The sequence below is a fragment of the Ranitomeya variabilis genome, chromosome 5 (genome assembly GCF_051348905.1).
Source record: "Ranitomeya variabilis isolate aRanVar5 chromosome 5, aRanVar5.hap1, whole genome shotgun sequence".
Lineage (NCBI taxonomy): Eukaryota > Metazoa > Chordata > Amphibia > Anura > Dendrobatidae > Ranitomeya > Ranitomeya variabilis.
This window is the reverse complement of record NC_135236.1, coordinates 23,832,662-23,860,647: the sequence shown is the minus strand read 5'-3', so window position 1 is coordinate 23,860,647 and position 27,986 is coordinate 23,832,662. Positions and strand designations below refer to the sequence as shown.

At 43.8% G+C, this 27,986-nt stretch overlaps 1 protein-coding gene across 1 annotated transcript in view; it reads right to left on the bottom strand.

Moving 5' to 3' along the window:
• LOC143774208 (sulfotransferase 2B1-like) overlaps window positions 1-27,986 on the bottom strand; it is a 222,842-nt gene that overhangs the window by 116,072 nt on the left and 78,784 nt on the right. The window contains exon 3 of the mRNA XM_077261588.1: window positions 18,065-18,276. Coding sequence (XP_077117703.1) covers window positions 18,065-18,276 — 212 coding nt within the window. The remainder of the gene's footprint in view (window positions 1-18,064; window positions 18,277-27,986) is intronic.

The following is a 27,986-nucleotide window of genomic DNA, read 5'->3' as shown; positions in this document are numbered from 1 at the left end:
GATAAGTGTCATAATTGACGCTTCTCCATTATTAATCTGGCTTAATGTCACCTTACAATAGCAAGGTGGCATTAACCCTTCATTACCCCATATCCCACCGCTACAGGGGAGTGGGAAGAGAGTGGCCAAGTGCCAGAATAGGCGCATCTTCCAGATGTGCATTTTCTGGGGTGGCTGGGGGCAGATGTTTGTAGCCAGGGGGGGCCAATAACCATGGACCCTCTCCTGGCTATAAATATCTGCCCTCAGTCACTGGCTTTACCACTTTGGCGGAGAAAATTGCGCGGGAGCCCACGCCAATTTTTTCCGCGATTTAACCCTTTTTTTTAGCAGCTACAGTGCCCAAATGTTGCACATACACACTACTAACATTAGTAGTGTGGAATATGCAAAAAAAAGGGGATATGAGATGGTTTACTGTATGTAAACCATGACTCATATCCTGTCGGGTTTGTGAAGGAGAAATGAAAAGCTGGCAATTGAATTACCGGCTTTTCACTAACACCGCTGCGTATTTCTCGCAAGTCACACTGCAGGTCCGTGTGGAATCCGTATTTTTCTCACCCCAATAGACTTTCATTGGCGTTTTTTTGCACAATACGCTGACAAATGCAGCATGCTGCGATTTTGTATGGCCGTAGAAAGCCGTATAATACTGAATCGTAATATACGGCTGATAGGAGCAGCCCCATTGAGAATAATTGTGCCGTTTGTTTGGCGAGTTTTACGGACGTATTTTCTGCGCTCTTACATCCGTAAAACTCGCTAGTGTGATGCCGGCCTAATTGATAGCTCAGGCGTTCAGTCTGTTGCAGGGGTGTGATGACCTGTTTGTATTCTTATTGACGGCTCAGACATCCAATCTGACACTGGGAGATGCAGAGCTCTCGCCAGCTGCTGCCTATTCTCTTGATTGCTCAGCTATATAACTGAGCTGGCAGACCAGATAGCTGTCAGCTGTAGCCTTCAGCTCTGCGTGGATTGCCAAGTGCCTTGCTTATTGATCTATCGCTGCTTGACCTTGAACCTCATTCTGACCATCCATTTGTCTAATCCTTGTTCTCTGACCTGCTTTTCTTTTTGCATTATGACCTTGGACTGTTACTTGACAACACCCTTGTGTCATCCCTCTGTTTATGAAGTACTTTCCTGGCTATTGACCGCGGACTACTTGACTATCCCGACTCCCAGTTTGTAGATGAGAAGTGACTCGTGTCATATTACAGCTGAACTGCACATTTCTCTTTTTCACCAGTGTAGAGTCTGTTCACACCCTCTGTGACCAGGTGGCAAATTTGTTGCAGGATCTGGCTAATCAACGCCAGAGTTCGGAACCATTTGCAGGGTCAGATAATTAGTTTTATGAAAACTTCCTGTAGCCCTTCATTGCCGGCAGTGGCTATGACATCAGTACACTCTGATGTATTTTTGGTCTCTTCCAAACCTGTATTGGTCCTTCCGCTAAATTATCAAAGAATAAAGACCAGTTTAGAGTGTTCAGGGAGAGCTGTATATTATTTTTTACCCTGCATCCCCAGTCATCAGCGGATTAGTTCCATTGGGTGGGAATAATAATTGTTATGGACTGGTGATTTAGGAGCGACATGCGACTAGCTCTGAGCAGGTGGTAACTATACAGACCGCAGTTACTGATCTTAACACAACACTAGCAGTAGCCGTGGGATGTTCCTGTCACTCCCTGGACACCTCGTCACAGCCGGAGAACTAGCTACCCCTAAAGGTAGAAACAGGAAAGCTATCTTGCCTCAGAGAAAATCCGCAAAGGATAGGACAGCCCCCCACAAATAATGACTGTGAGTGGAGAGGGAAATGACATACATAGAATGAAACAAGATGTAGCAAAGGAGGCCACTACTAGCTAGATAGATAGTACAGGACAGACACTGTGCGGTCAGTAATAAAAACTAGAAAAAGTCCACCGCAGAGAATGCAAAAATCTCCACACCTGACTAAAGGTGTGGAGGGCAAAATCTGCTGCCCAGAGCTTCCAGCATAGCTAAATAGATCAATACTGATAAGCTGGACAAATGAGCAAAACATAGAATGTGCTGAACAATAAAGTCCACAACAAGAGGACTGCAAAAGGACAAGCAAGGACTTATCTTTGCTGAACAGGTCAGAGTGTCAGGGAAATCCAAAAAAGCCGTGACTCCAAGCAGGGGCAATTGACAACTGGCATTGATTGAGGGATAAGGCCAGACTAAAATAGCCGAGCCAGAAAGACGATCAGTGGAAACAGCTGCTGATGCTAAATCCAAGAAGCAGCCATACCACTCAAAACAACCAGAGGGAGCCCAAGAGCAGAACTCACAAAAGTGCTACTTACAACCACCGGAGGGAGCCCAAGAGCAGAATTCACAACAAATAATATCCTTACGGCGAAGAGGTCCTCAGACTTGGGCATTTTCCTTGTCCTCACAGGTCCCAGAATGGTCTTCTGTGGAAGCCTTTTCTGATGTTTAAGGTTTGATCTATGACAAACCCAACAGGCTCCATGTTGCTGAGACAAAGATCATGAACAGGGGGGCCACACAGCTGAAGACTACTGCACTGACTACTGACAGTGGTCCACTAAAGTTTTGCAGAATGATGCAGCTTTTAGGTGCCAATTTCACAAAAGACTTTCCGAGGTGCTTCAAGAATGCTCTGGTTCTTCATGATGTTACTTGTGTTATGGTGGAGGCCATGACCCTGGACATACAAATGGACAGCAGAATCCATTAGAGATGTGGCAAACAGAAGGCTGCATTTTATACATCCATGGAGAAAGTTTATTTACCAGAGGTGAAGCCATTGAAAGTTAAGGTACCGTTACACTAAACGACTTACCAACGATCACGACCAGCTATACGACCTGGCTGTGATCGTTGGTAAGTCATTGTGTGGTCGCTGGGGAGCTGTCACACAGACAGCTCTCTCCAGCGACCAACGATCAGAGGAACAACTTCGGCATCATTGAAACTGTCTTCAACGATGCCGTAGTCCCACTGCAGCACCCGGGTAACCAGGGTAAACATCGGGTTACTAAGTGCAGGGCCACGCTTAGTAACCCGATATTTACCCTGGTTACCATTGTAAAAGTAAAAAAAAAAAAAAAACACTGCATACTCACATTCTGATGTTTGTCACATCCCCCAGCGTCCACAGGGTTAAAACTGCTTTTGGCAGGAGCACTTGCTAATGCTGTGCTGCTGCCGAGAGCTTCCTGCACTGAATGTGTGAGCGCCGGCAGTACCAGCGGTGACGTCACCGCTGTGCTCTGCTTTACAGCCGGCACTGACACAGTCAGTGCAGGAAGCTCTCGGCAGCAGCGCAGCATTAGCAAGCGCTCCTGCCGAAAGCAGTTTTAACCCTGTGGACGCCGAGGGACGTGACAGACATCAGAATGTGAGTATGTAGTGTTTTTTTTAACTTTTACAATGGCAACCAGGGTAAATATCGGGTTACTAAGCGTGGCCCTGCACTTAGTAACCCGATGTTTACCCTGATTACAAGTGAACATATCACTGGATCGGCGTCACACACGCCGATCCAATGATGACAGCGGGTGATCAGCGACGAAATAAAGTTCTGGACTTGTAGCTCCAACCAGCGATACCACAGTGGGATCCAGATCGCTGCTGCATGTCAAACACAACGAGATCGCTATCCAGGACGCTGCAACGTCTCGTTGGAAAGTTACTCAGTGTGAAGGTACCTTTCGAGTTGTCAGTCTTCCTGTTGTGAAGTAAAAATGTAGATAAGATCTTGGATTCTGTCTGTACTGTCATCTCACAGGATATTTTCTCAAGAAGTGCCCAACTCATCTCCGGCAATCAAACCATTGGGAGAACGTCAGAGTCTGGGTGCCTTTTTCTTCCTCTGATGGGGTAGTGATGTTGTCCTTGAAGACCCAGATGTTATCAGCATTGGCATTCACTGATTGCGGGTCTGCCGCTAACTTTATTGATTTGGGACTGGATTTAAAGTTAGGATTAGTGAAAGTTAGTTTAGAAAGACCCTTTCAAATTTTTGCCATTGACAAGACATCGTTAGTCTGGAATTTGGTCAAGAGTGTAAAGGTGGATTTCACTCTACAAGTTGGAGCATTTCACTCTAATTCCATATACTGTTTTTTTTTTATAATTTAGCTGCTGTGTTGGGACTCGGACATTCATGGCAGCTTCTTCACAAAGCTGTTATTGATTGATGTCAGAGGGAAATTGTTAAATGGAGCCCCAGTTGTTACAATAAATGTCTAAAATTGGTACAAATATGCTCCGCTACTCTGAAGGGGGTGCCAGGGTTCCTGCAGGACTTCAGAGCTGTGTTCTCGGAAAATGATGGGGAGATACTACCTGCCCATTGCCCTTCTGATTGTGCTAATAATCTTGTCCCGGGTGACAAATTACCTAAAGCTCACCTTTACAATTTGTCAGGGCCTGAACGGACAGCCATGAATGAATATGTTAATGAAAGTTTATGAAAGAGTTATTGTATATCTGTCCGTCTTACTCCCCTATAGCTGCTTGATTATTCTTGCCTTGATTTCCAAGACAAAATCACAGTTAAAAATACATACCAGCTTCCACTCATCTCCGACCTATATAATGTAATATATAATGTATAATATTATATATATATATATATATATATATATATATAAAGTTTTCAAGAAAGAAATAATGCGGGCACTCACCGGTCTTCAGTAAAAATATAATTCCTTTATTACAAACGAAACATCCAGAGAAGTGGTTGCGGCCGGGGGAGAAAAAGCTCATGTGAGCAGGGAAGGACAAATATATATATATATATATATATATATATATATATATATATATATATATAATCCAAAAGCAAAAAAGTAGAGGGCACTCACCGGTCTTCAGAATTCAGTCTTTATTGGCAATATATTTGAATAAAATTCATGGCCGGGAACGTCGGAGCCGAAGCTCGTGTGAGCAGGGGAGGAAGGAGACGACGGCCGTTTCGCGCTGTGCTTGCGCTTCTACGGGTCACTCAGTGTGAGAGCAAGACAGTGGAAATATAGTGCCGGCCATGACACCCACCTCCACCTGCAAGTCCTCCCACCAAATTTAAAACACTCTTAAAAGGCACAATTAAAAACAATATCATTTAAGCATAATTTCATTATTAAATTAGAACAATAGCTTATAACTACACGGACAAAAACCAAATTCACTTGATATTACATATATACATGTTTGCGAACTTTAGCAATAACCTTTAGATTAGCCATCTACCATACTATTTCCTTCCCTCTAGCGGTACCTGCTATTGTTATCATTTATCCATAGTCTTCCAATCTCTTCAGAGAAATATTGAGAGATCCACTCTGTCATTAAAACCCAAGGGACCCATCGCATTACTGCGCATGATCCATTTCGCCTCGGCTCTAAGCAGCAGATTGTCCAGATCACCCCCTTTGGTAGGTAAACTAATTTTTTCTAATCCCGCGAAACTTAAACAATCAGGGCAGCCCCCATGCTTCTCTTTTACATGGGCAATTAGTCTTGGTACCCCCTTACCTGTAATTATTGAACGGCAATGCTCACGAAAACGCACAAACATAGGTCTGATTGTTTTACCTATGTAATAATATCTGCAAGGGCAGAAAACCACGTAAACTACGTGGTCCGTCCTGCATGTTATAAAGTCATTCACTGTGTGTCTTATCGCTCCAATGTGCAAAGACCGTTCTGTTCTGTGCTGCCTGCACATGGGGCAGTGTCCACACTTATGGTTTGCCTTTAGGTATCGCAGCACTCAACCAATTTTGATAAGGCTTGGTAATCCTATTTCTCACCAATTTATCCCGTAGTCTGACACTTCTTCTATTGGCTATCAAGGCTATCATAATGTATAATATTATATATATATATATATATATATATATATATATATATATATATATATATTGTAGGGAGTTCACTCACTCAGGTGCGACGGCTGACACTCAGGAGGCACGTTCCTTTAAAGTTCACAGGGTTTATTACGTCATAAACCACATGGAAAAATAACAGCAAACAAATAGCCTTTAGTTCAGGAAAAGAAAAACAAAGTGTCCAGTCCACCAGTCTCAGTCCTGTAGCCTTAACACACTCAGGAGGGTTTCACCTCCACACATATCCCCTGTGTTAAGCATTTGCCTCTCTTATATAGAGCTAACCACACCCAGTAACCCATCACATGATTAGCCATGTGGTCTGACATCACCACAGGTCCTGGAACACACATATATACATGGTTATATACAACAAAGAAATACTCCGGGCTACATTACAGCAACAAGGCACTTATGTGGCACATACCTCCCGTCGACTACACACCCTTTAGCCATGCTACAATATATATATGTATATATATATATATATATATATATATATATATATATATATATATATAATTATATAATAATAATAATAGTTATATATATATATATATATATATATATATATATATAATCAAGCAGGCTAGTAGCTGTAAATCATTCAGCTTCCATAAATACTCGAAAACCCGAGCAACGAGCACACTCGCTCAACACTACTGGAGAGCTGTTTGTTGTAAATTGAAGATTGACTTGTCATTTTTCTCTGCCTACTACCTTTGAAACCAGACTGAGAGGACAGATCAATTTTTTAAACAAATTTTAGGATGCTTTGTAGCAGTTTTATAAGATTTGTTCTGAATGTCCTGACGTGGAAGTCGCTGTGAGACATAGGTATATCTGGAGGCAGGTTCAAAAGAATATTGGGAGCAATCAGATTCCCCGAAAACGAAATGCCGATAGAAGATGTTCGGTGGGTCCTGTTTTAAAAGGTTGGAGATAGGGTTTGGCTATCATCAAGGAACAATAAACTTAAGGTACCTTTGCCGAAGTTGGGTCTGAAGTTCATCAGTCCCTATGATATTCTGGAAGTGGTCAATCAGGTGGCATGTAGGTTTAAGGTTCTTCCATCTTGCTGCATCCCTAACATTTTCTATAAATCCTTGTTGAAGGAATTTGTCCCCGTGGAAGTGCCTCCCTCATTCTCACCTCCCCCAGTCATTTATAATCGCAGTTTAGGGTACGTGATGTGCAGCATTGTATACTTTCGTAAGGTAAAAAATTTCCCCCAATACCTCATTCACCTCACTGGATGGGATATAGATCTGAACAGAGATCCTGGTTCCCAAGTCGAGAGGTGAAGGCCAAGTGGTTAGTCAGGGCCTTCTGTCTAAGGTTCCCTGGGGATCTGGTGGCCCCCCAAGAAGAGGGAGTAGTGTAATGATTCCAACCCTTAGTATTTCTGACATTGATTGACAGCTCAGTTGTCCAGTGTAGCGGTGTGCTGAGCTGTCTGTGTTTGTATTGACAGCTCAGCCATCCAGTCTGAGATTGTGAGGTGCTGAGCTTTCGCCATCTGCTGCCCATTCACTTGATTGCACAGCTATTTAACTGTGTTGGCAGTCCCAGACAGTTGTCAGTCGTAGCTTCAGCTCTGTGTGGATTGTTTTCCCTGTGCTAAGTGCCTTGCTTTTTGATCTATCACTGCCTTACCTTGGACCTTGTTCTCACCATCTATTTGTCTAATCCTTCTGCTTTATTCCTCTCTTCTCCCTGTATTTTGACCTCAAACTATTACTTGACTATGCTTTTGTCTTTGCTCTCTGTTTATGATGTGCCCTCCTGGCCATTTACCTCAGAATCCTTATTATCCTAACTCAAGGTTTGTCCATGAGGAGTGACTCACTGTCACACAAAGCACTTTTTTCTGTATGACCTATCTCCCGTGTTGTCCATTTGCAGACTGGTAATGATAAAAGAGACTGATGGTTTTTCACTATGTACAACAATGCTGTAGCATTGATGTGAATATTATAAGCAATCAAGCAGTCATTGGTTCAGGTTCCCCAAAGTACATTAAAATAAATAGAAGTGTAAAAATACATTTTTAAAAAATATTAAAGGGGAAACTATCATGTGCCCCAACGCTCTTGACCTGCAGATATGAAAGCCTGGTCATTAGGAGGAATTGAACGTTATTCTTCCCAATCATTATTCTGTACATACAACCATGGCCGAAAGTGTTGGCAACCTTGAAATTGTTCCAGAAAATGAAGTATTTCTTCCAGAAATTAATTGCAATTGCACATGTTTTGTCATATGCATGTTTATTTATTTTGTGTATATTGGAACAAAGCAAAAAAGAGAGAAAAAAATACAAATTGGACATATTTTCACACAAAACCCCCAAAATGGTCCAGACAAAATTGTTGGCACCCTCCACTTAATATTTGGTTGCAAACCCTTTAGAAATAACTGATATAAATCTCTTCCTATAACAACAGTGAGGCAGTGAAGAAAATGATATGCGGGAGGGCATTGCAGTCATAGACATGGCTGTAGTGGCAGTGCAGGATAAAAGTAAGTGTGTCCTTGCTCAAGCTATTAGGCCAAGGCAGATTTAAGTGAACTACAGAACTACAGTGGTCCATGGCCACAGATTCCAATTAAAAAACCCCTGCAGCAAAGGGTTGAGTGTGTCAATGTTGGTTTGCAAGCTGCAGAGCAGGTGGCTCTGCAACATCCGGCTTGTGTTTAAAGTTAACACTGAGCCAAAGGAAGCAAAGGCCTGGTGCCTGCCCCCCTTCAGCGTGACACAGTGGTGCAATCACCCACAGCAACTGGCCTCGGAAACAGACTGTTTTGACGCACGGCTGCGATCCAGAACATAGCGGTTTTCATTTGTGAGTTTTGGACAATAAAGATACAGTATTTATGTTGTTCTTTACTGTGTCAGTCTCATTACCACACAGTGTGAACACCACTGCACTACAAAATCAACAAGCTTCTTACACTTCCCAACTGGAATTTTGGACCACTCTTCTTTTGCAAACTGCTAAACATCTCTCATATTTGAATTCGCCTTTTCCAAACAGCAATTTTAAAATCTCTCCACAATTGTTCATTGAGATTTAGATCTGGACTCATTGCTAGCCACTTCAGAACTCTCCAGTGCTGTATTTCCATCTATTTCTGGGTGCTTCCTGAAGTATGTTTAGGGTCGTTGTCCTGCTGAAAGACCCATGACCTAGGGCACAAACTTCACTTTCTACGCACTACATTGCAACCCAAAATCCTTTGGTGATCTTCAGATTTCATGCTGCCAGCATACAGTGGAGGCCCTAGTGCCAGAGGCAGCAAAATAACCCACAAACATCTTTGAGCCTCCACTATATTTGACTGCTGGCAAAGTGTTCTTTTCTTTGTAGGCCTCATTCCATTTTCGGTAAACAGTAGAATGATGTGGTCTATAAAAAAAGCTCTATCTTTGTCACATCTGTCCACAAGACACTTTACAAGAAAGATTTTGGCTTACACACATTATGCAAACTGCAGTCTAGATTTTTTATGTCTTTGTGTCAGCAGTGGGGCCACCTAGGTCTCCTGCCATGCCGGTTATTTTCATTTCATTCAAATGTCAATGAATAACTAGCGTTGATATTGATGCCCCCTGAGCCTGCAGGACAGCTTGTAGTTCTTTTCATTTGATTGGGGCTGCTTTTTCCCCATTCAGATTATCCTGCACTGCAACCTTTCATCAATTTTTCTCTGCCGTCCACATCGAGGGTGATTAGGTCCAGTGCCAGATTAGCTACAGTGCCATGGGTTGTGAACTTCTTTATCATTTTGCTCACAGTCGACAAAGAAACAACAAGATCTCTGGAGATAGACTTGTAGCCTTCAGAATGTTTTTTTTTCCCAATTTTGGTTTTCAAGTCCTCAGACAGATCTCTTCTCGTCTTTCTGTTCTACATGCTTAGAGTGGCACATACAGACAGACAATGCAAAGATTGAGTCAAATTCTACAAATTTTATCGGGTTTCAGATGTGAATCTTGAAAGGGAAAACTGAACAGCTCTTCAGAGTGTCCAAGTGTGGGATCAGTTGTCTCAGGGCACTCGGCATGGTGGGAGGAAGGAGGATCAGGGTGAGGAATATCCGGACCACACTCACAGCTACTCAGACTTGACCATGTGGAAAACATGGTGGTGTTGGTGGTGGTGGATATGTGACTGGAAGCATTATCCACTTTACAACCAACAACCATTTCACACTGCTCTGGCTTCATTAGTGGTGTGCTTCGGTCCCCTAGAAACTGGGACAGGAAGGTCGAGCGAGAAGATGTGGGTCTTTGTTGTGGCCCACCTTCAGCTTGGCAACGTCCTCATCCTCTGCATGTACCATCAGCATCACATCCACTTCTCCGTCCCTTGCCCCTTGCCTTGACCATTTTAAATGGACTACTGAACTATTTCAAAAGCTCAACACAAATGTATTTATTTGGAGCTAAATTATATATTATCAGTAAGCCTGCAAAGCTTCAATTTTTCAAACACAGAAACACCAGGCCTCAGCCTGACATAACAGACTGTATTAATGTGTTTTTTTTGCTCTTTGGTGAATTTAAATCCCCAAAAAAGAGTGGCACAAGGCTAGCAAACAGAACTGTGCCACGTATATGCCTGCGAAAATATGATTTTTCAAAAATAGAAACACCAGCCCTCAGCCTGACATAACAGACTGTATACATTTTTTTTTTTGGGGGGGGTGAATTTTTGAAAAAAAAAACAAAAACGAAATCTACAGCTAGGTATTTAGTAAATGCAGGATGCAGTGGGACCAATGGACGCACATACAGTGCCTGCAGGCCTTGCACTGATGTGGATATGCTGTGCCCTGCCTACCTAGCGCTGCAATCTTGGGACCCACGAATTAGCCCTAAAAAGGACTGTTGGTTTCTCAGGAGTTGTGGACTGAACAGTTGCAGATCTACACTAACTCTAAAACCATGATTCTAACCCTATCTCGGCAGCAGCTCTCCCTACACTCTCTGAAACAGGAACAGAATGCGGCGAGCAGGGTGGCGCCAGGTCTCTTATACTCGGGATGATGCGGTATGGCCCAGCCAATCACTGCATGACCACAACAAAGATGGCTGCGGCGTTTCATGGCCTGGCAGACAATCCCTGCACTGTGATTGGGTCTCTAAAGTCCGCCAAAAATGCTGGGTGGAGACACCAGTTCCGCCAAATAATCCTGGAAATGCTCGCTGCTCGGCGAGTACCCCTCATACCGGGATACTTGGGCGAGTAACGAGTAGTGGTGAGTGCGTTCACTCGTCACTAATCTTCAGTACTCCCAAGCATGTACCATCATTAAGATACAAGTCTGAATGCGTTTGTTCTTAACATTGCATTGTGTGCACTGTGCTGTAATGTGCTAGTGTTGCATCAGGTGGATCAAAATTTGGTGATATTTGTATTTTAAGTGGCTCATTAAAAGTTGTATTTTACTACAAGTTCGCAGTATCTCGCTGGATTCTACCTATCTTCTCCTGTACCTGCAGCTGCTCCTCAGCCTATATCCATGTGAGTCCTGGACTTTAGGAATCTATGTACTAGCCAGGTGAGCTGACCATTTCATGTTTTTTCTGATTTCCATATTGCCCACATCTCTTACTTGCCACAGGTGAGTTTATACGAGCATCAAATACTTGAAAAAAGTTATTTACAAGCAATTTTGGAAAGGTGCCAACAATTTAGTCCAGTTTATTTTGGGGTTTTGTGTCCATTTTCTTTTTTCTCTGTGTTTTGTGATTCTCCAATACACACAAAGGAAAAAAACATGTGTATAACAAAACGTGTACCGTAATTGCAATAATTTCCTGGGAGAAATACTGCATTTTCTAGAACACTTTCAAAGTTGCCAACACTTTCAGCCATAACTTTAATGATGGACAGCTGTAAGTGTAGGGATATGGATTGTCTTTCCCTGTTCTTGCCCCTGAAGAAAACAGATGAACTGTGTGAAAACAGTTGTGCTGTTTTATATGTGAAAGTAATGTATGTCTAATTAATGTGATATAATATAGTATGGTGATGTACAGTGTTGTGAATTGTATTTCTTGGCTCCCTCTTATGATCACTAGCGGTATTACACCTGGATTGCCTTTCTCCAGGTTTGTACCCACCTGGGTCGTTTGGCCTTGGGTGTTCCTATTTAGACTTCCTGGAAACTCAGTCTTGTGCCTGGAATCGATGTAATCAGTCTAAGTCTTTTGGCTCCTGTCTCCTGGTCTCCTGCTTTTTGCAAGATAAGCTAAGTCCTGCTTCCTTATTTTTGTTTATCCGCATTACTGCTATTTTGTTCCAGCTTTTTACAATGTGATTCCTGATTTTTGCTGGAAGCTCTAGGGGGCTGATATTCTCCCCCCACACCGTTAGTCGGTGCGGGGGTTCTTGGATATTCAGCGTGGATATTTTGTTAGGGTTTTTTTGCTGACCGCATAAGTTCTCTTTCTATTTTCTGCTATTAATTAGTGGGCCTCACTTTGCTAAATCTAGTTCATTCTTACGTTTGTCTTTTCTTCTTACCTCACCGTTATTATTTGTTGGGGGCTTGTATCATACCTTTGGGGTCCCTTCTCTGGAGGCAAGTGAGGTCTTATTTTCTCTGAAAGGGTTAGTTAGTTCTCCGGCTGGTGCGAGACGTCTAGAATCAACGTAGGTACGTTCCCCGGCTACTGTTAGTTGTTGTGTTAGGATCAGATATTCGGTCAGCCTAGTTACCACCTCCCTATGAGCTAGATTTTGTGTTTGCGGACTTAGCTGGAAGTTCTGAGATCCTCTACCACTAGGATCACAACAGTACAGAATATAAAGTGTTAATGAATAATGTGAATATAGCATAAGGGTAAGATTAGGACATTATAGAATATAGCATAAGGATAATAAATTAGCATTTAAGATAAGAAACGGTTAACAATAGAATTAAATGCCGGACATCCGGTGGGCTTATGGTAAATTGATGTTTGTATGGCATTTTCCTTGATGTATATGGTCATGTCCAGAAAATGTATTTGGGACTTTGAAAAGTTTTTTGGTGAGTTTGATGGTGGGGTGGTACTTTTTGAAGTTATTGTGGAAGGTGAGCAGATCATCTTTTGAGCCTGTCCAGAATTTTAGCAGATCATCAATGTAGCGGAAGTATGCAAGTGGTTTAATAGAGCAAGATGATCTAAACTCCTCCTCTAGTTTCTCCATATATAGGTTACCATATTGTGGGGACATTTTGCTTCCCATGGCGCTGCCCATACACTGTTGGTATAAATTGTTCCCAAAAGAAAAATACTTGTGATGGAGCACAAACCTGATAAATTGCAATGTTGGTTCTGTGGCTAGATTTTTTAAAGGAAATATTTGCATACTGCCCTTCTATCCTCATGAGGAATGTTGGAATCGAGAGGCTCTACATCTATGGTGGCTAGTATTGTGTCCTCTGGAAGAGGGCCCAGCACTGACAATTTGCAAAGAATATCCGTGGTGTCCTGGATATAGCTGGGTGTGCGCCTCACCAAGGGTTTCAGAATGTTCTCCACCAAGCCTGAGATATTCTCAGTTTAATTCCCAATACTAGAGATGATAGGCCTTCCAGGATTACCTTCTTTATGTATTTTAGGCAACATGTAGAAGGTACCTGTTTCGGGATTGTCTGGTATTAGTTCCAGCAGTGAGGATGAAGTAGGAACACATCCATTTATGACTAATGCTAGTTCTTCTGTGTATTTTTTAGTGGGATCTTCCCGAAGTGGAGTGTAGTATTTTATATCCAAGAGTTGTCTGAGTCCAGAGTATCTCTGCTTCCTCATTGTAGAGATTTAGGTGGAAATCCTGATGTAAGTGCTTAGTGGAGAGTGCCGGAAAATGTGATCACAAATGTTATGTAAAATGTTCTTAACTAAAGCTTTAACTCATTCCACAAAAAAGCAAGTCCCCACTCAGATCCATCATCTGTTAATGGAAATATAGAAGCTTCCATGTTAATGGTAGCACAGAGGCTCTGGAGAATCAAAATGGCTCCTCAACCCTCAAAAGAAATTCAGTAAATTATGTGCTCCCAAATCCAAATGCTTCCTCCCTTCTGAGCCCCAGTGTGTCTAATCCACATTTAGTGTCCACAAGTTTGGCATTTCTGAAGTGATGAGAGCTCGGCTAACTTACAGGTGCGTGTCTCCAGAAACATGAGCTGGGCATAAAGTAGTGGTCACTACAACATATTGGTCACTACAATAGCAGTTTGCAATTTTCACTCTGCAACATTCATTGCTGCTTGTCTCTGGAATACACACATGGAGTCAAAATCGTCACTACACCAGTGGTGCATAATTTCCGAAATTGAATTACTTGAGGGAGAGAGTCTGCTCTTCTAGCAACTAGAAGCTCTTTATATAGGAAAATATATGCTGCAGGTGGCAAATAGCTCTCCATCCCTCCCGAGTCTCTCCATATGGCTAAGTAGCACTGTATAGCCACATACGTGGTATTGCCACATTCAGCAGAAATTGTGGGACAAATTTCGGTGCCATTTTTACTCACGTATTGTGTGTAAATGTAAAATCTGGGGCTAAAGCAAAATTTAGATTTAACCCCTTAGTGACGGAGCCAAATTTTTGAAATCTGACCAGTGTCATTTTATGTGGTAATAACTCTGCAACGCTTCAACAAATCCCAGTGATTTTGAAACAATTTTTTCATGACACATTATACTTTATGATAATGGTAAATCTAGGTCAATATGTTTTGTGTTTATTTATAAAAAGTATCCAAAATTTTAGTAAAATGTTAAAAAATTTGCACTTTTCTAAATTTGAATGATTATCCCTTTAATCCAGATGGTCACACCACAGCGAACCATTAATAAATAACATTCCCACATGTCGGCTTTACATCAGGACCATTTGTAAAATGTTATTTTGTTTTGTTAGCATTTTACGAGGTTTAAAAATGTAGCATCAATTTTTCATATTTTCAAGGAAATTTACACAATTTCTTTTTTTAAGGACTTATCCATGTTTGAAGTGACTTTAGGGGTCCTATATATTAGAAAAACCCCAAAAGTGATACCATTTTAAAAACAGCACCCCTGACATATTGAAAACTGCAGTCAGTTAGTTGTTAACCCTTCAGGTGCTTTACAGGAATTAATGCAAAGTGGCATGGCAGAAATGAAAATGTGTATTTTTACCACCTAAATGCCTCTAACTTCTGAACAGATTACTACAGCCGTCTGAGTCTAAGGCCACTATTTGGTTGTGAAGTGCCATGGCAAACATCAGGACCACAGAATCATGATCTGAGGGCACCAATTTGGATAAAGAGGAAGCCCTCACACTCTGTTAACCATTTATAATGATGTAGTCACTACTGACAGCAGCATCTAAGGGGTTAAACAGATTTGGATGGTGCAAACACTGATCGTGGCGGATGCAGCAAGTTGTCAGCTATAGTGCACAACCAACAGATGCTGGATTGTCACCTGTATGGGGAGGCTATTCTCTTATATCTCAGGTCAGTTAAAATACGTATTGGCAGTCATTAAGGGGTTAAAAAATGTAATTATTTATAATTCACTACCCAACGGTATAACATTTTGTGACACAGCCGTGGTATCTGTTTGATTACTGCACCCCTAGATGAATGTGTTGAGAGGTGTAGTTTGTAAAATGGGGTCACTTATGGGAGTTTCTGCTGTTCAGGCAACTTAGAGGCTTTCCCAGTGGTTCATGGCACCCGCAACCATAACACTAAAGTCTGCACTATACTATGGCACTTCTTCACTTCTGAACTTTGTGATGTGCCTGAAAATTTTTTTCCCAATTACATACAGGGTATTGACGCACTCAGAGAAAAATGGACCTCAGTTTGTTGTAAAAAAAAAATCCTATTAGTCCTTAGAAAAATTAAAAACTTGGGGCTAAAACAACATTTTAGCAGTAAAAATGTATTTATTCTTTCTTCACTGATCAATGGTGTAAAATTCCGTGAGGCACATGTGGTGTCAATATGATCACTGCACCCCTAGATGAATTCATTGGGGAGTGCAGTTTGTAAAATCAGCTCTGCCAATGTAACACGACACCCTCTAACTAGTTTTGAGCATTCAGATACTGCAAATATCAGGTATCGGCCGATATTCGCTGTATCGGAATTCCGATACCGAGTTCCGATATTTTTGTGATATCGGAAATCGGAATCGGAAGTTCCCAGTGTAGGGTTCCCAGGGTCTGGAGGAGAGGAGACTCTCCTTCAGGCCCTGGGATCCATATTCATGTAAAAAATAAAGAATACAAATAAAAAATATGGATATACTCACCCCTCCAGCGGTCCCTGGACCTTAGCGGTGTAACCGGCAGCCTCCGTTCCTAAGAATGCAGTGAGTGTACAGGACTTGCGATGATGTCGTGGTCTTGTGATTGGTCGCGTGACCACTCATGTGACCGCTCACGTGACCGTGACGTCATCGAAGATCCTTCACTCACTGCATTCTTAGGATCGGAGGCTGCCGGTTACACTGCTAAGGTCCAGGGTCCGCCGGAGGGGTGAGTATATCCATATTTTTTATTTTTATTCTTTATTTTTTACATGAATATGGATCCCAGGGCCTGAAGAAGAGTTTCCTCTCCTTCAGACCCTGGGAACCATCCAGGATCACTTCTAATATTTTTGTCCCATTGACTTGTATTGGTATCGGGTATCGGTATCGGCGAGATCCGATATTTTTTGGATATCGGCCGATCCAATCCGATACCGATACTTTCAAATATCGGAGAGTATCGCTCAACACTACCTCTAACCATTCCAGCAAAATATAAAATCCAATATGGCGCTTCTTCCCTCCTGAGCCTTGCAATATGCCTCGAAAGTAGTATTTCCCCACATATGGGGTATCAGCACACTCAGGAGAAATTGCACAACAAATTCTATAGGGAAATTTAAAAAATGGGTCTAAAATAACATTTTTGTGGGAAAAATGTTATTTTTTTATTTTCACAGCTCAATATTATAAACTTCTGTGAAGCACCCAATGTGCTCACCAGCACCACACATCTAAATACATTCCTTGAAGGATCTAGTTCCTAAATTGTGGTCACTTGTGAGGGGTTTCCACTGTTTATGCACAACAGGGACTTTCCAAATGGGACATGGCATCCACAAAGGATTCTAACAAATCTTGAGTTCAAAAAGTCAAAAGACGCTCCTTCCATTCCAATCTTTGCAGTGCATCCTAAAAGTGGTTTTCCTTCACATATGGGGTATCGACATGCTCATGAGAAATTGCACAACAAATTTTTTAGTCCATTTTTTTCCTGTTACCCTTCTGAAAAAAAAGGGTCTAAAGAGAAATTTTTTGCGAAAAATAGTTAAACATTAATTTTTTTCCCACATTCCAAAAATTCCTATGAAGCACCTGAAGGGTCAATAAACTTCTTGAATGTGATTTTGAGTACCTTGAGGGATGCAGTTTTTAGGATGGTGTCACTCCTGGGTATTTTCTATCACATAGACCCCTCAAAGTCACTTCCAATGTGAGAAGGTCGCTAAAAAAAATGATTTTGTAAATTTTGTTGAAAAAATGAGAAACCACTGGTCAACTTTTAACCCTTATAGCTTCCTAAAAAAAATGTTGTTTAAAAAATTGTGCTGATGTAAAGTAGACATGTGGGAAATGTTATTTGTTGACTATATTGTGTGACATATCTCTCTGATTTAAGGGCATAAGAATTCAATGTTTGAAAATTGCCACATTTTCCAAATTTTTGCCTAATTTCCTTTTTTTTTCCACAAGTAAATGCAAGTTATATTGAAGAAATTTTACCACTCTCATGAAGTACAATATGTCATGAAAAAATAGTCTCAGAATCAGTGTCATAAAATGACACTGGTCAGAATTGTAAAAACCGGCCTTGTCATTAAACGTTCAAACCATCTTGGGGGTAAAAGGGTTAATGTTTGCACACATCTTACAGCTTACACTGTGCTTCTTCTCTCTTCAGCTTGCACTTATTACATCATATATTTTATCTACATTTTACATCTAGTTATGTGCTTCTCATTTTGGCACAATAATTATATTGCTAGATATAATATTAACAATACAAATGTGATCACACTAAAGCATTGCAGAATGCTTTTGATGACTTTTTGTGTAATAATTTACCTTTGCCCTAGAACCATTAAATGATTTCATAAATAGTTGTCTTGGCAAGTGGCAGCTAATTAGGCGAGGGTGTTCCTCACTTTGTTGTAGCTTTTTGGCAACATCCAACTCTTCAATCCAAGGTATTCTTTCCCAGTTCGGTACAGTATTGCTCCAGGTTGGGTCTCCATTCTTTTGAATGAGGCTTAAAATCTCAATCATCCATGTGGTACCTAATAATGTTATAAAAAGCAGAAAGAAAAAAAAATATTTAATTTTAAAATTTGAGAATTTCTAGGTATTCAAGATGATCTCTGAGCATCTGCACAAGACATTTAACAAACAGGCAATCCCTGCATGTGTTCAGGACGGAGCCGCAAATCATGCAGCTGCGGAGACACAAACATAATATAAAAGCATGCTCAAAATACTCTGAGATCACCCTAGCATGCTCGGAAAACTCAGAGTAGCGAACAGACTCGCTCATCACTATTATTAACGTCACACAGCAAGGGATCTGACTTGAAAAATAGTTTGTAGCATCTAATGTGTTCTAGAGGCCTGATCCTTGGTCCAAAAAAATACTTTGGTTATTAACATCATTCAGTAAGGGACCTGAGTTTAAAAAGAATTTGTAGTATCAAGTGTGTTATAGAGGCCTGATACATAGGCCACAAAATACAATTCTTCTGTTATTAACGTCATACAGTCAGAGACCTACCTTTAAGGCTACGTGCACACGTTGCAGAATTGCCGAGGACATTTCCAAGGCAATTCTGCAACTCCTGACACGGGTATATCGCATGCGGAATTGGCATGCATATTCCCGCTAAAAACAAGCATAATTAGCTTGCAGAATGCTAGCGTTTTTCAAGCGATCTGTAGCATCTCTTGGAAAACTGATTGACAGGTTGGTCACGCTTGTCAAACATAGTGTTTGACAAGTGTGACCAACTTTTTACTATTGATTCTGCCTATGCAGCATCAATAGTAAAAGATAGAATGTTAAAAATAAAAAAAAAATTAAAAAATGGTTATTCTCACCTTCCGAAGGCAGCTGTATCTCCTCAGCGGCTTCCGTTCGTATACATGCTTTGTGTGCAGGACCTGCGATGATGTCACGGTCACATGACCGCGACGTCATCACGTTCACGTGACCGCGATGTCATCACAGGTCCTTCACACACAGCATCCCTGGGAACGGAAGCAGCCGCGTGCACCACTGAGAGGCGGGAAGACTCCGGGGCCATCAGGTGAGTATATCACGATTTTTTATTTTAATTCTTTTTTTTTAACAATTATATGGTGCCCAGTCCGTGGAGGAGAGTCTCATCTCCTCCACCCTGGGTACCAACCGCACATGATCTGCTTACTTCCCGCATGGTGGGCATAGGCCCATGCAGGAAGTAAGCAGATCAATCCATTCCTAAGTGTGCGGAATCCCCGTGATTCCGCAAATTTAATGAACATGCTGCGTTTTTTTCTGGAAGCGAAAAACTGCAAAAAAATGCGAAAAATCTGCTACGTGTGCACACAGCCTAAAAATTGTTTGTAGCATCTAGTTTGTTACAGAGGCCTGATACATAGGCCACAAACAAAATTCTTCTGTTATTAACATCATTCAGTAAGGGACCTGAGTTTAGAAAGAATTTGTAGCATCCAGTGTGTTATATGGGCCTTATACATAGGCCACAAACACATTCTTCTGTTATTATCATCATACAGCAAGGGACCTGAATTAAAAATGTTTACAGCATCCTTGGTACAAAGAAACTTTTTTTTTTTCTGTGACTAACATGAAACAACGCCATGTTTCAAATTTGAATTTACCGTTGCTGAAATTCAGCTGTTTGCAGAGGTGGTGCAGAGTTTAAAATTTAATTTTTGGCTGTTAATACTGTGCTCCTATTACACTATCAGAGCATGACTGGGAAAAAGTGAGGCCCTGGTGGAATGGGAATTAGGCTTGGTGTTTAAGGTGTACGTGGGGTAGATGGTAATGTTGATGAAAGCACAAGTGAAGCAACGTCACGTCCTATGCAAAGACAACTGACATCTAATGTTACTGGACAGGCTACATCACTACTTTTTTTTGTCAGATGCACTGCGGTACACCTTGTCGATGATGCCCAGAAAGAGCGTGTACTCGAGTGGATGGTAAGTGCAGCTTCAAACGGCCTTTCCTCCTTCTTCCACCTCAACATCACACCCAGTACAGTCCACACGTTTCACCCATATTCCCTTTGCTTTCCCCTGCGTCCCAATAAGCCAAATGTTCAACTGACTGCAGGGAACCACAGATGGGTGATTATGAAAAGCTGTTCCCACATTCTATGCCATGTTCATCAGAATTGTACTCAAAAGATTTGCAGAGTCAAGATGAGGAAATCTGTACCTATGCCCAAAATGTATTTAGCTTGGATCTGGGGCAGGATGAAGTATGGTCCCAATAGCATCCTGATCCTCATCATCAGATGTTAACCCCTGGTCGGGAGGTGATCCTAATGAGACTCAGATATCAGAGGCTCACGCGGACTGTACTGTGCTACCAGGGCAAGAGGAGGAGGAGCAATGGCCAGTAATGTGATAACACAGAGGATGATGATGATGAGATGTTAGATACCAGTCACCTTGAACATAGAGGCACACAGTTGGGTAGGTCAGCTGAGGAGGAAGATGAGGAGGTTACGTTACACCATCTATTGCAGACAGGTAGTGATGCAGCCACGACGAGCGATGCATCCTCAGGAACAACTGTGCCTCTAACCAGCAGCATCCGCGAGTCTGCAGCTCGCAGGGGTGGCAAGGGTTGCCTTGCCTGGGCCTTTTCTGACGCCGCAAAAGGATGAGCCAACTTACGTAATCTGCCAACTTTGCAAAAAAAGACTGGTTTGAGGTAAAAAGTGCAAAAATTTGACTACTACATGTATGAACCTTCACTTGCACAATCAACAGCTTTAGTGTGGGAATTCCAATGTGCAAAAATGAGGACCAGCGGACATCAACCATCATCAGCCGCCCCATCAATCGCATCTGCTGGTACTTCCTCCTCCTCTGTTACCATGCAAACTATTGAGATGGAGGTCTTTGACAGTAGATCCTTGGGTTCTTTACCCAATTGAGTTACACTGACTGAGAGGATGCCTTCTGCTGTAACAGAGTCAGCTATGCCTGCTGATTTTGACCTCAATCTTAGAGAATGATCACACCAGAAGTTTCTCAATCCACAGTAACATCTCTGCCTGAACCTCTCACGATCCAGCAGTTTGTCTGGTTCACCATACTCCACTCTCTCACAGCACTGAAGCCAGCCCATAGTTCCTCAGTTGTGGTCATGGAAAAGATTGTTTCCTCCTACACATGACAAAGCTAAGAGGTTGAACAGTAACGCAATCTAGCAGTATTAAAATTGATATATCTTGGAGATCATAGCCATACAGCTGAAGAGCTGTGGACAGCTCTCCAGGCTGAATTTGATCATTGGCTGTCTCCGCTAAACCTGCATCCAAGGAAGGCCATGTCAGATAACGGTGCCAACTGGTGGTGACCCTACAGGGAGGCAAGCTCACACAAGTGCCTTGCATGGCTCATGTCCTCAACCTGGTGGTACAGTGTTTGCTCAGCCACTATCCTGGCCTGGGTGACCTGCTGCAGAAAGGACTTTAGTTCTGTGCTCATTTCCACCATTCGCACCCCTCTGCTCATTGACTTTCATCGATGCAGAGGTCTTTGTCCATGTCAGTTAACAGGTTGATATGCGATGTGCCAACATGATGGAATTCCACTCTGCACATGTTGCAGCTACTGTGGCAGCCACAACGAGCCCTGATACAGTATGGCATGTCATATAGCCTGGGCCAACACAGTACTCAGTTGGCTCATATCATGTTTACAGAGTGGGCACAGATTAAGGACCTCTACACTCTTCTGCACAGTTTCAAAATGGCTACTAAGATGGTCATCTATAAGATGGAGCAGAATTTGAATAGCCTGCGGAAGGAGATCGTGGTCTCAGAAGAAGAGGAGGAAGCAGAGGGGCTGCAGAAGGTATAACATTGTCTTGAAATTCAAGACTGTCAACACACAGGCGGGTGCCAAGGGAAGGTGAAGTACTGTGATTTAGGGGGGCTGGGGATAGTAGACAAACTGTTATCGAAGGTGCAAGATCCGAGGAACAAATGGAGGAGGAAGAGGTAATGGGCGAGCAACAGTCGGATGAAGAGGATTATCCTCACCTCCCTATTGTTCAAGGTTGGTGGGAGGGAACGGAGCAGGCCCATATTGGTCATTTTTGGGCAATTCTCCTGAGACTCAGGGAGAACCTGCTTTTTGCTACGTTGGAAAAATGCTAATTTTTTTGTCCAGGAACTGTCTTTCGCATGGATCCCAAGAAGGTTCAGCCTCATGACCAGAAAGGTCTGCAATGCTTTTTGGGATTTGCTAATTACTATTGGAGGTTTATTAAGCTCTCACAGGTAGTCAAGACCCTCAACGATTTGGCACAGAAGGGGGTTGACGTTAAAAACTGGCCTGCCTCAGCGGTAGCAGCATTTTTATTGTTAAAAAAATTCTTCATGACTGCCCCGGTTCTGGTACAGCCAGATTCATCTGAGCCCTTCATTGTAGAGGATGATGCCTCAGAGGTGGGATTGGGGGCAGTGTTGTCCCAGGGGCCCGCCACATTGACCAATCTGAGACCATGTGCCTTCTTCTCCAAGACGTTCTCCCCAGCATAAAGAAATTATGACGTGGGCAATCGGGAACTTCTTGCGGTCAAGTTGGCTTTTGAGGAATGGAGGCATTTTTTGGAGTGGGCAGCTCATCCCATAAGGGTGGTTAGTGGTTCCAAAAACCTGGAGTAGATTGAATCGGCTAAGAGGTTGACTCTTAGGCAGGCTAGATGGTCTCTAATTTTCTCCCGGTTCCAGTTTTTGATCACTTTTCGTCCTGGATCGAAAAATGTGAGGGCTGATGCCTTGTCCGGATCCTGGATCTAGTTTCTCCTCCCGAACCTCCATCCTCCAACCTTCAACCTGGGGTCGTGGTGGCTGATGTGTCATCTGGCTTGGAACGGGAGATTCAGAGGCCCAATCTCATGCCCCCCTGTCCAAACCATTTGATAAGCTGTTTGTCCCAATTCAATTTAATCTCAGGGTTCTTCAGGAGTTTCATTACTCGGCTTTGGGTGGACATCCTGGGATCTTGACTACTCGTGGGGCCATCACGAGGGTGTTCTGGTGGTCCTCACTAGGGTTGAGCGACTTTCATTTTTTTAAGATCGAGTCGGGTTTTGTGAAACCCGACTTTGTCCAGAGTCGAGTCGAGTGCAGTCGGCCGATTATCGCTGAAAGTCGGGGATCGACCGAAACACGAAACCCAATGCAAGTCAATGGGGAAGCATAGTCGGCAGTGAGTGGAGGCCAGGAAAACACCTACAGTGCCCATTTTAATGCCAAAAACATCCATTCTTGTTTCTGAAGCTTGTCAATCTTAATTAACTTTATAATAATAGTTGGGCATTGGAAATTGGGGGTCATTTGGCAAAAGTTGTGGGGGGAGTAGGGCTGGCTCAAGTTTTTCGTGGGCCCAGGAAACGCGGACTACGTCACGGCGGTGGAGCAGGGAGAGGTAAGTATTTCAACGTTGCAAGTGCTGTGATCATGAGCAAGCGGGGGGGCCCACTCGTTCGCATTGGCACTGGCACAGGGCCCCTCAAAGTACGGCGGTGTGTTTGCATGGCGGGGGCGCCTCCCACCAGCAGCGACACTTTTGCGTACTCTGAGGGGCCCTGTGCCAGTGACGTCGCCAACGAGTATGCCCCCCCCCCACCTGATGAAGGAACCTGCACTTTCATCTGCACCTTCCTCTTTGTCCCTGTGTAAGGTGGTATAACATGCGGGAAGGGGAACCTTACTTTCAGCAGGGTCAGATTCTGGCTGTGTAGAGTGCAAGGGGAATGTAGTGGTCTAGGTCAATGTACCAGCAGACTCATCTAGCAGTGGCTGGGCAATGGGCAGGATGAAGAGGAAACAGATATATGGCCAAAGAATAAAGTAGGCTAAATGCAGTTCAAAATTGGTAACAGGACTAAACAGGCGGCATTGCTTTGTTCAGTGGAGTAGCAAACCCAAGAGCAGCAGACACTGTTTCAAGGGCCCAACCACACTAGTAGGCCAAATGCAGTTTAATATCTGATAGTATAGGCCGAAAGCCAGAAGGTAGAAGCTCAGCTTTATTCAGTTGAGGACAAACACCAGGGAGCAGCAAACAGAGGTATTAGGCCCCATCCAGCAATTAAAAAAAAAAAAAAAAAACTTAATCAGAGCCAGAAGGTAGAAGCTCAGCTTTATTCAGTTGAGGACAACACCAGGCAGGGGCAGACACCGTTAGTAGGCCGGAACCACCAATTTTTAAAAAAACAGCAGTTAATCAGAGCCAGAAGGTAGAAGCTCAGCTTTATTCAGTTGAGGGCAACACCAGGGAGGGGCAGACACCGTTAGTAGGCCGGAACCACCAATTTTTAAAAAAACAGCAGTTAATCAGAGCCAGAAGGTAGAAGCTCAGCTTTATTCAGTTGAGGACAAACACCAGGGAGCAGCAAACAGAGATATTAGGCCCCATCCAGCAATTAAAAAAAAACAAACAAAAAAAAAACTTAATCAGAGCCAGAAGGTAGAAGCTCAGCTTTATTCAGTTGAGGACAACACCAGGCAGGGGCAGACACCGATAGTAGGCAGGAACCACCAATTTTTTAAAAAACAGCAGTTAATCAGAGCCAGAAGGTAGAAGCTCAGCTTTATTCAGTTGAGGATAAACACCAGGGAGCAGCAAACAGAGGTATTAGGCCCCATCCAGCAATTTAAAAAAAAAAAAAAAAAAAAAACTTAATCAGAGCCAGAAGGTAGAAGCTCAGCTTTATTCAGTTGAGGACAACACCAGGCAGGGGCAGACACCGTTAGTAGGCCGGAACCACCAATTTTTTAAAAAACAGCAGTTAATCAGAGCCAGAAGGTAGAAGCTCAGCTTTATTCAGTTGAGGACAACACCAGGCAGGGGCAGACACCGTTAGTAGGCCGGTACCACCAATTTTTAAAAAAACAGCAGTTAATCAGAGCCAGAAGGTAGAAGCTCAGCTTTATTCAGTTGAGGGCAACACCAGGGAGGGGCAGACACCGTTAGTAGGCCGGAACCACCAAGGGGTACACGGGCAGCAGTGGTCTGGTCAGTGGAGGCCTAGTGGAAGGAGGGACCGCAGACAGGCTTCGAAGGCCTAACACAATAAAATGGGCTGGCTGTAGGCACTTTATAATTGTTTCCAGGGGTACACGGGCAGCAGTGGTCTGGTCAGTGGAGGCCTAGTGGAAGGAGGGACCGCAGACAGGCTTCGAAGGCCTAACACAATAAAATGGGCTGGCTGTAGGCACTTTATAATTGTTTCCAGGGGTACACGGGCAGCAGTGGTCTGGTCAGTGGAGGCCTAGTGGAAGGAGGGACCGCAGACAGGCTTCGAAGGCCTAACACAATAAAATGGGCTGGCTGTAGGCACTTTATAATTGTTTCCAGGGGTACACGGGCAGCAGTGGTATGGTCAGTGGAGGCCTAGTGGAAGGAGGGACCGCAGACAGGCTTTGAAGGCCTAACATAATAAAATGGGCTGGCTGTAGGCACTGTAAAATAGGTTCCAGGGGTACACGGGCAGCAGTGGTCTGGTCAGTGGAGGCCTAGTGGAAGTAGGGACCGCAGACAGGCTTCGAAGGCCTAACATAATAAAATGGGCTGGCTGTAGGCACTGTAAAATAGGTTCCAGGGGTACACGGGCAGCAGTGGTCTGGTCAGTGGAGGCCTAGTGGAAGGAGGGACCGCAGACAGGTTTCGAAGGCCTAACACAATAAAATGGGCTGGCTGTAGGCACTTTATAATTGTTTCCAGGGGTACACGGGCAGCAGTGGTCTGGTCAGTGGAGGCCTAGTGGAAGGAGGGACCGCAGACAGGCTTCAAAGGCCTAACATAATAAAATGGGCTGGCTGTAGGCACTGTAAAATAGGTTCCAGGGGTACACGGGCAGCAGTGGTCTCATCAGTGGAGGCTTAGTGGAAGGAGGGACCACAGACAGGCTTCGAAGGCCTAACATAATAAAATGGGCTGGCTGTAGGCACTGTAAAATAGGTTCCAGGGGTACACGGGCAGCAGTGGTCTGGTCAGTGGAGGCCTAGTGGAAGGAGGGACCGCAGACAGGCTTCGAAGGCCTAACACAATAAAATGGGCTGGCTGCAGGCACTTTATAATTGTTTCCAGGGGTACACGGGCAGCAGTGGTCTGGTCAGTGGAGGCCTAGTGGAAGGAGGGACCGCAGACAGGCTTCAAAGGCTTAACACAATAAAATGGGCTAGCTGTAGGCACTTTATAATTGTTTCCAGGGGTACACGGGCAGCAGTGGTCTGGTCAATGGAGGCCTAGTGGAAGGAGGGACCACAGACAGGCTTCGAAGGCCTAACACAATAAAATGGGCTGGCTGTAGGCACTTTATAATTGTTTCCAGGGGTACACGGGCAGCAGTGGTCTGGTCAGTGGAGGCCTAGTGGAAGGAGGGACCGCAGAAAGGCTTCGAAGGCCTAACACAATAAAATGGGCTGGCTGTAGGCACTTTATAATTGTTTCCAGGGGTACACGGGCAGCAGTGGTATGGTCAGTGGAGGCCTAGTGGAAGGAGGGACCGCAGACAGGCTTTGAAGGCCTAACATAATAAAATGGGCTGGCTGTAGGCACTGTAAAATAGGTTCCAGGGGTACACGGGCAGCAGTGGTCTGGTCAGTGGAGGCCTAGTGGAAGGAGGGACCGCAGATAGGCTTCGAAGGCCTAACATAATAAAATGGGCTGGCTGTAGGCACTGTAAAATAGGTTCCAGGGGTACACGGGCAGCAGTGGTCTGGTCAGTGGAGGCCTAGTGAAGGAGGGACCGCAGACAGGTTTTGAAGGCCTAACACAATAAAATGGGCTGGCTGTAGCCACTTTATAATTGTTTCCAGGGGTACACTGGCAGCAGTGGTCTGGTCAGTGGAGGCCTAGTGAAGGAGGGACCGCAGACAGGTTTTGAAGGCCTAACACAATAAAATGGGCTGGCTGTAGGCACTTTATAATTGTTTCCAGGGGTACACGGGCAGCAGTGGTCTGGTCAGTGGAGGCCTAGTGGAAGGAGGGACCGCAGACAGGCTTCGAAGGCCTAACATAAAAAAATGGGCTGGCTGTAGGCACTGTAAAATAGGTTCCAGGGGTACACGGGCAGCAGTGGTCTGGTCAGTGGAGGCCTAGTGGAAGGAGGGACCGCAGACAGGCTTCGAAGGCCTAACATAATAAAATGGGCTGGCTGTAGGCACTGTAAAATAGGTTCCAGGGGTACACGGGCAGCAGTGGTCTGGTCAGTGGAGGCCTAGTGGAAGGAGGGACCGCAGATAGGCTTCGAAGGCCTAACATAATAAAATGGGCTGGCTGTAGGCACTGTAAAATAGGTTCCAGGGGTACATGGGCAGCAGTGGTCTGGTCAGTGGAGGCCTAGTGAAGGAGGGACCGCAGACAGGTTTTGAAGGCCTAACACAATAAAATGGGCTGGCTGTAGGCACTTTATAATTGTTTCCAGGGGTACACTGGCAGCAGTGGTCTGGTCAGTGGAGGCCTAGTGAAGGAGGGACCGCAGACAGGTTTTGAAGGCCTAACACAATAAAATGGGCTGGCTGTAGGCACTTTATAATTGTTTCCAGGGGTACACGGGCAGCAGTGGTCTGGTCAGTGGAGGCCTAGTGGAAGGAGGGACCGCAGACAGGCTTCGAAGGCCTAACATAAAAAAATGGGCTGGCTGTAGGCACTGTAAAATAGGTTCCAGGGGTACACGGGCAGCAGTGGTCTGGTCAGTGGAGGCCTAGTGGAAGGAGGGACCGCAGACAGGCTT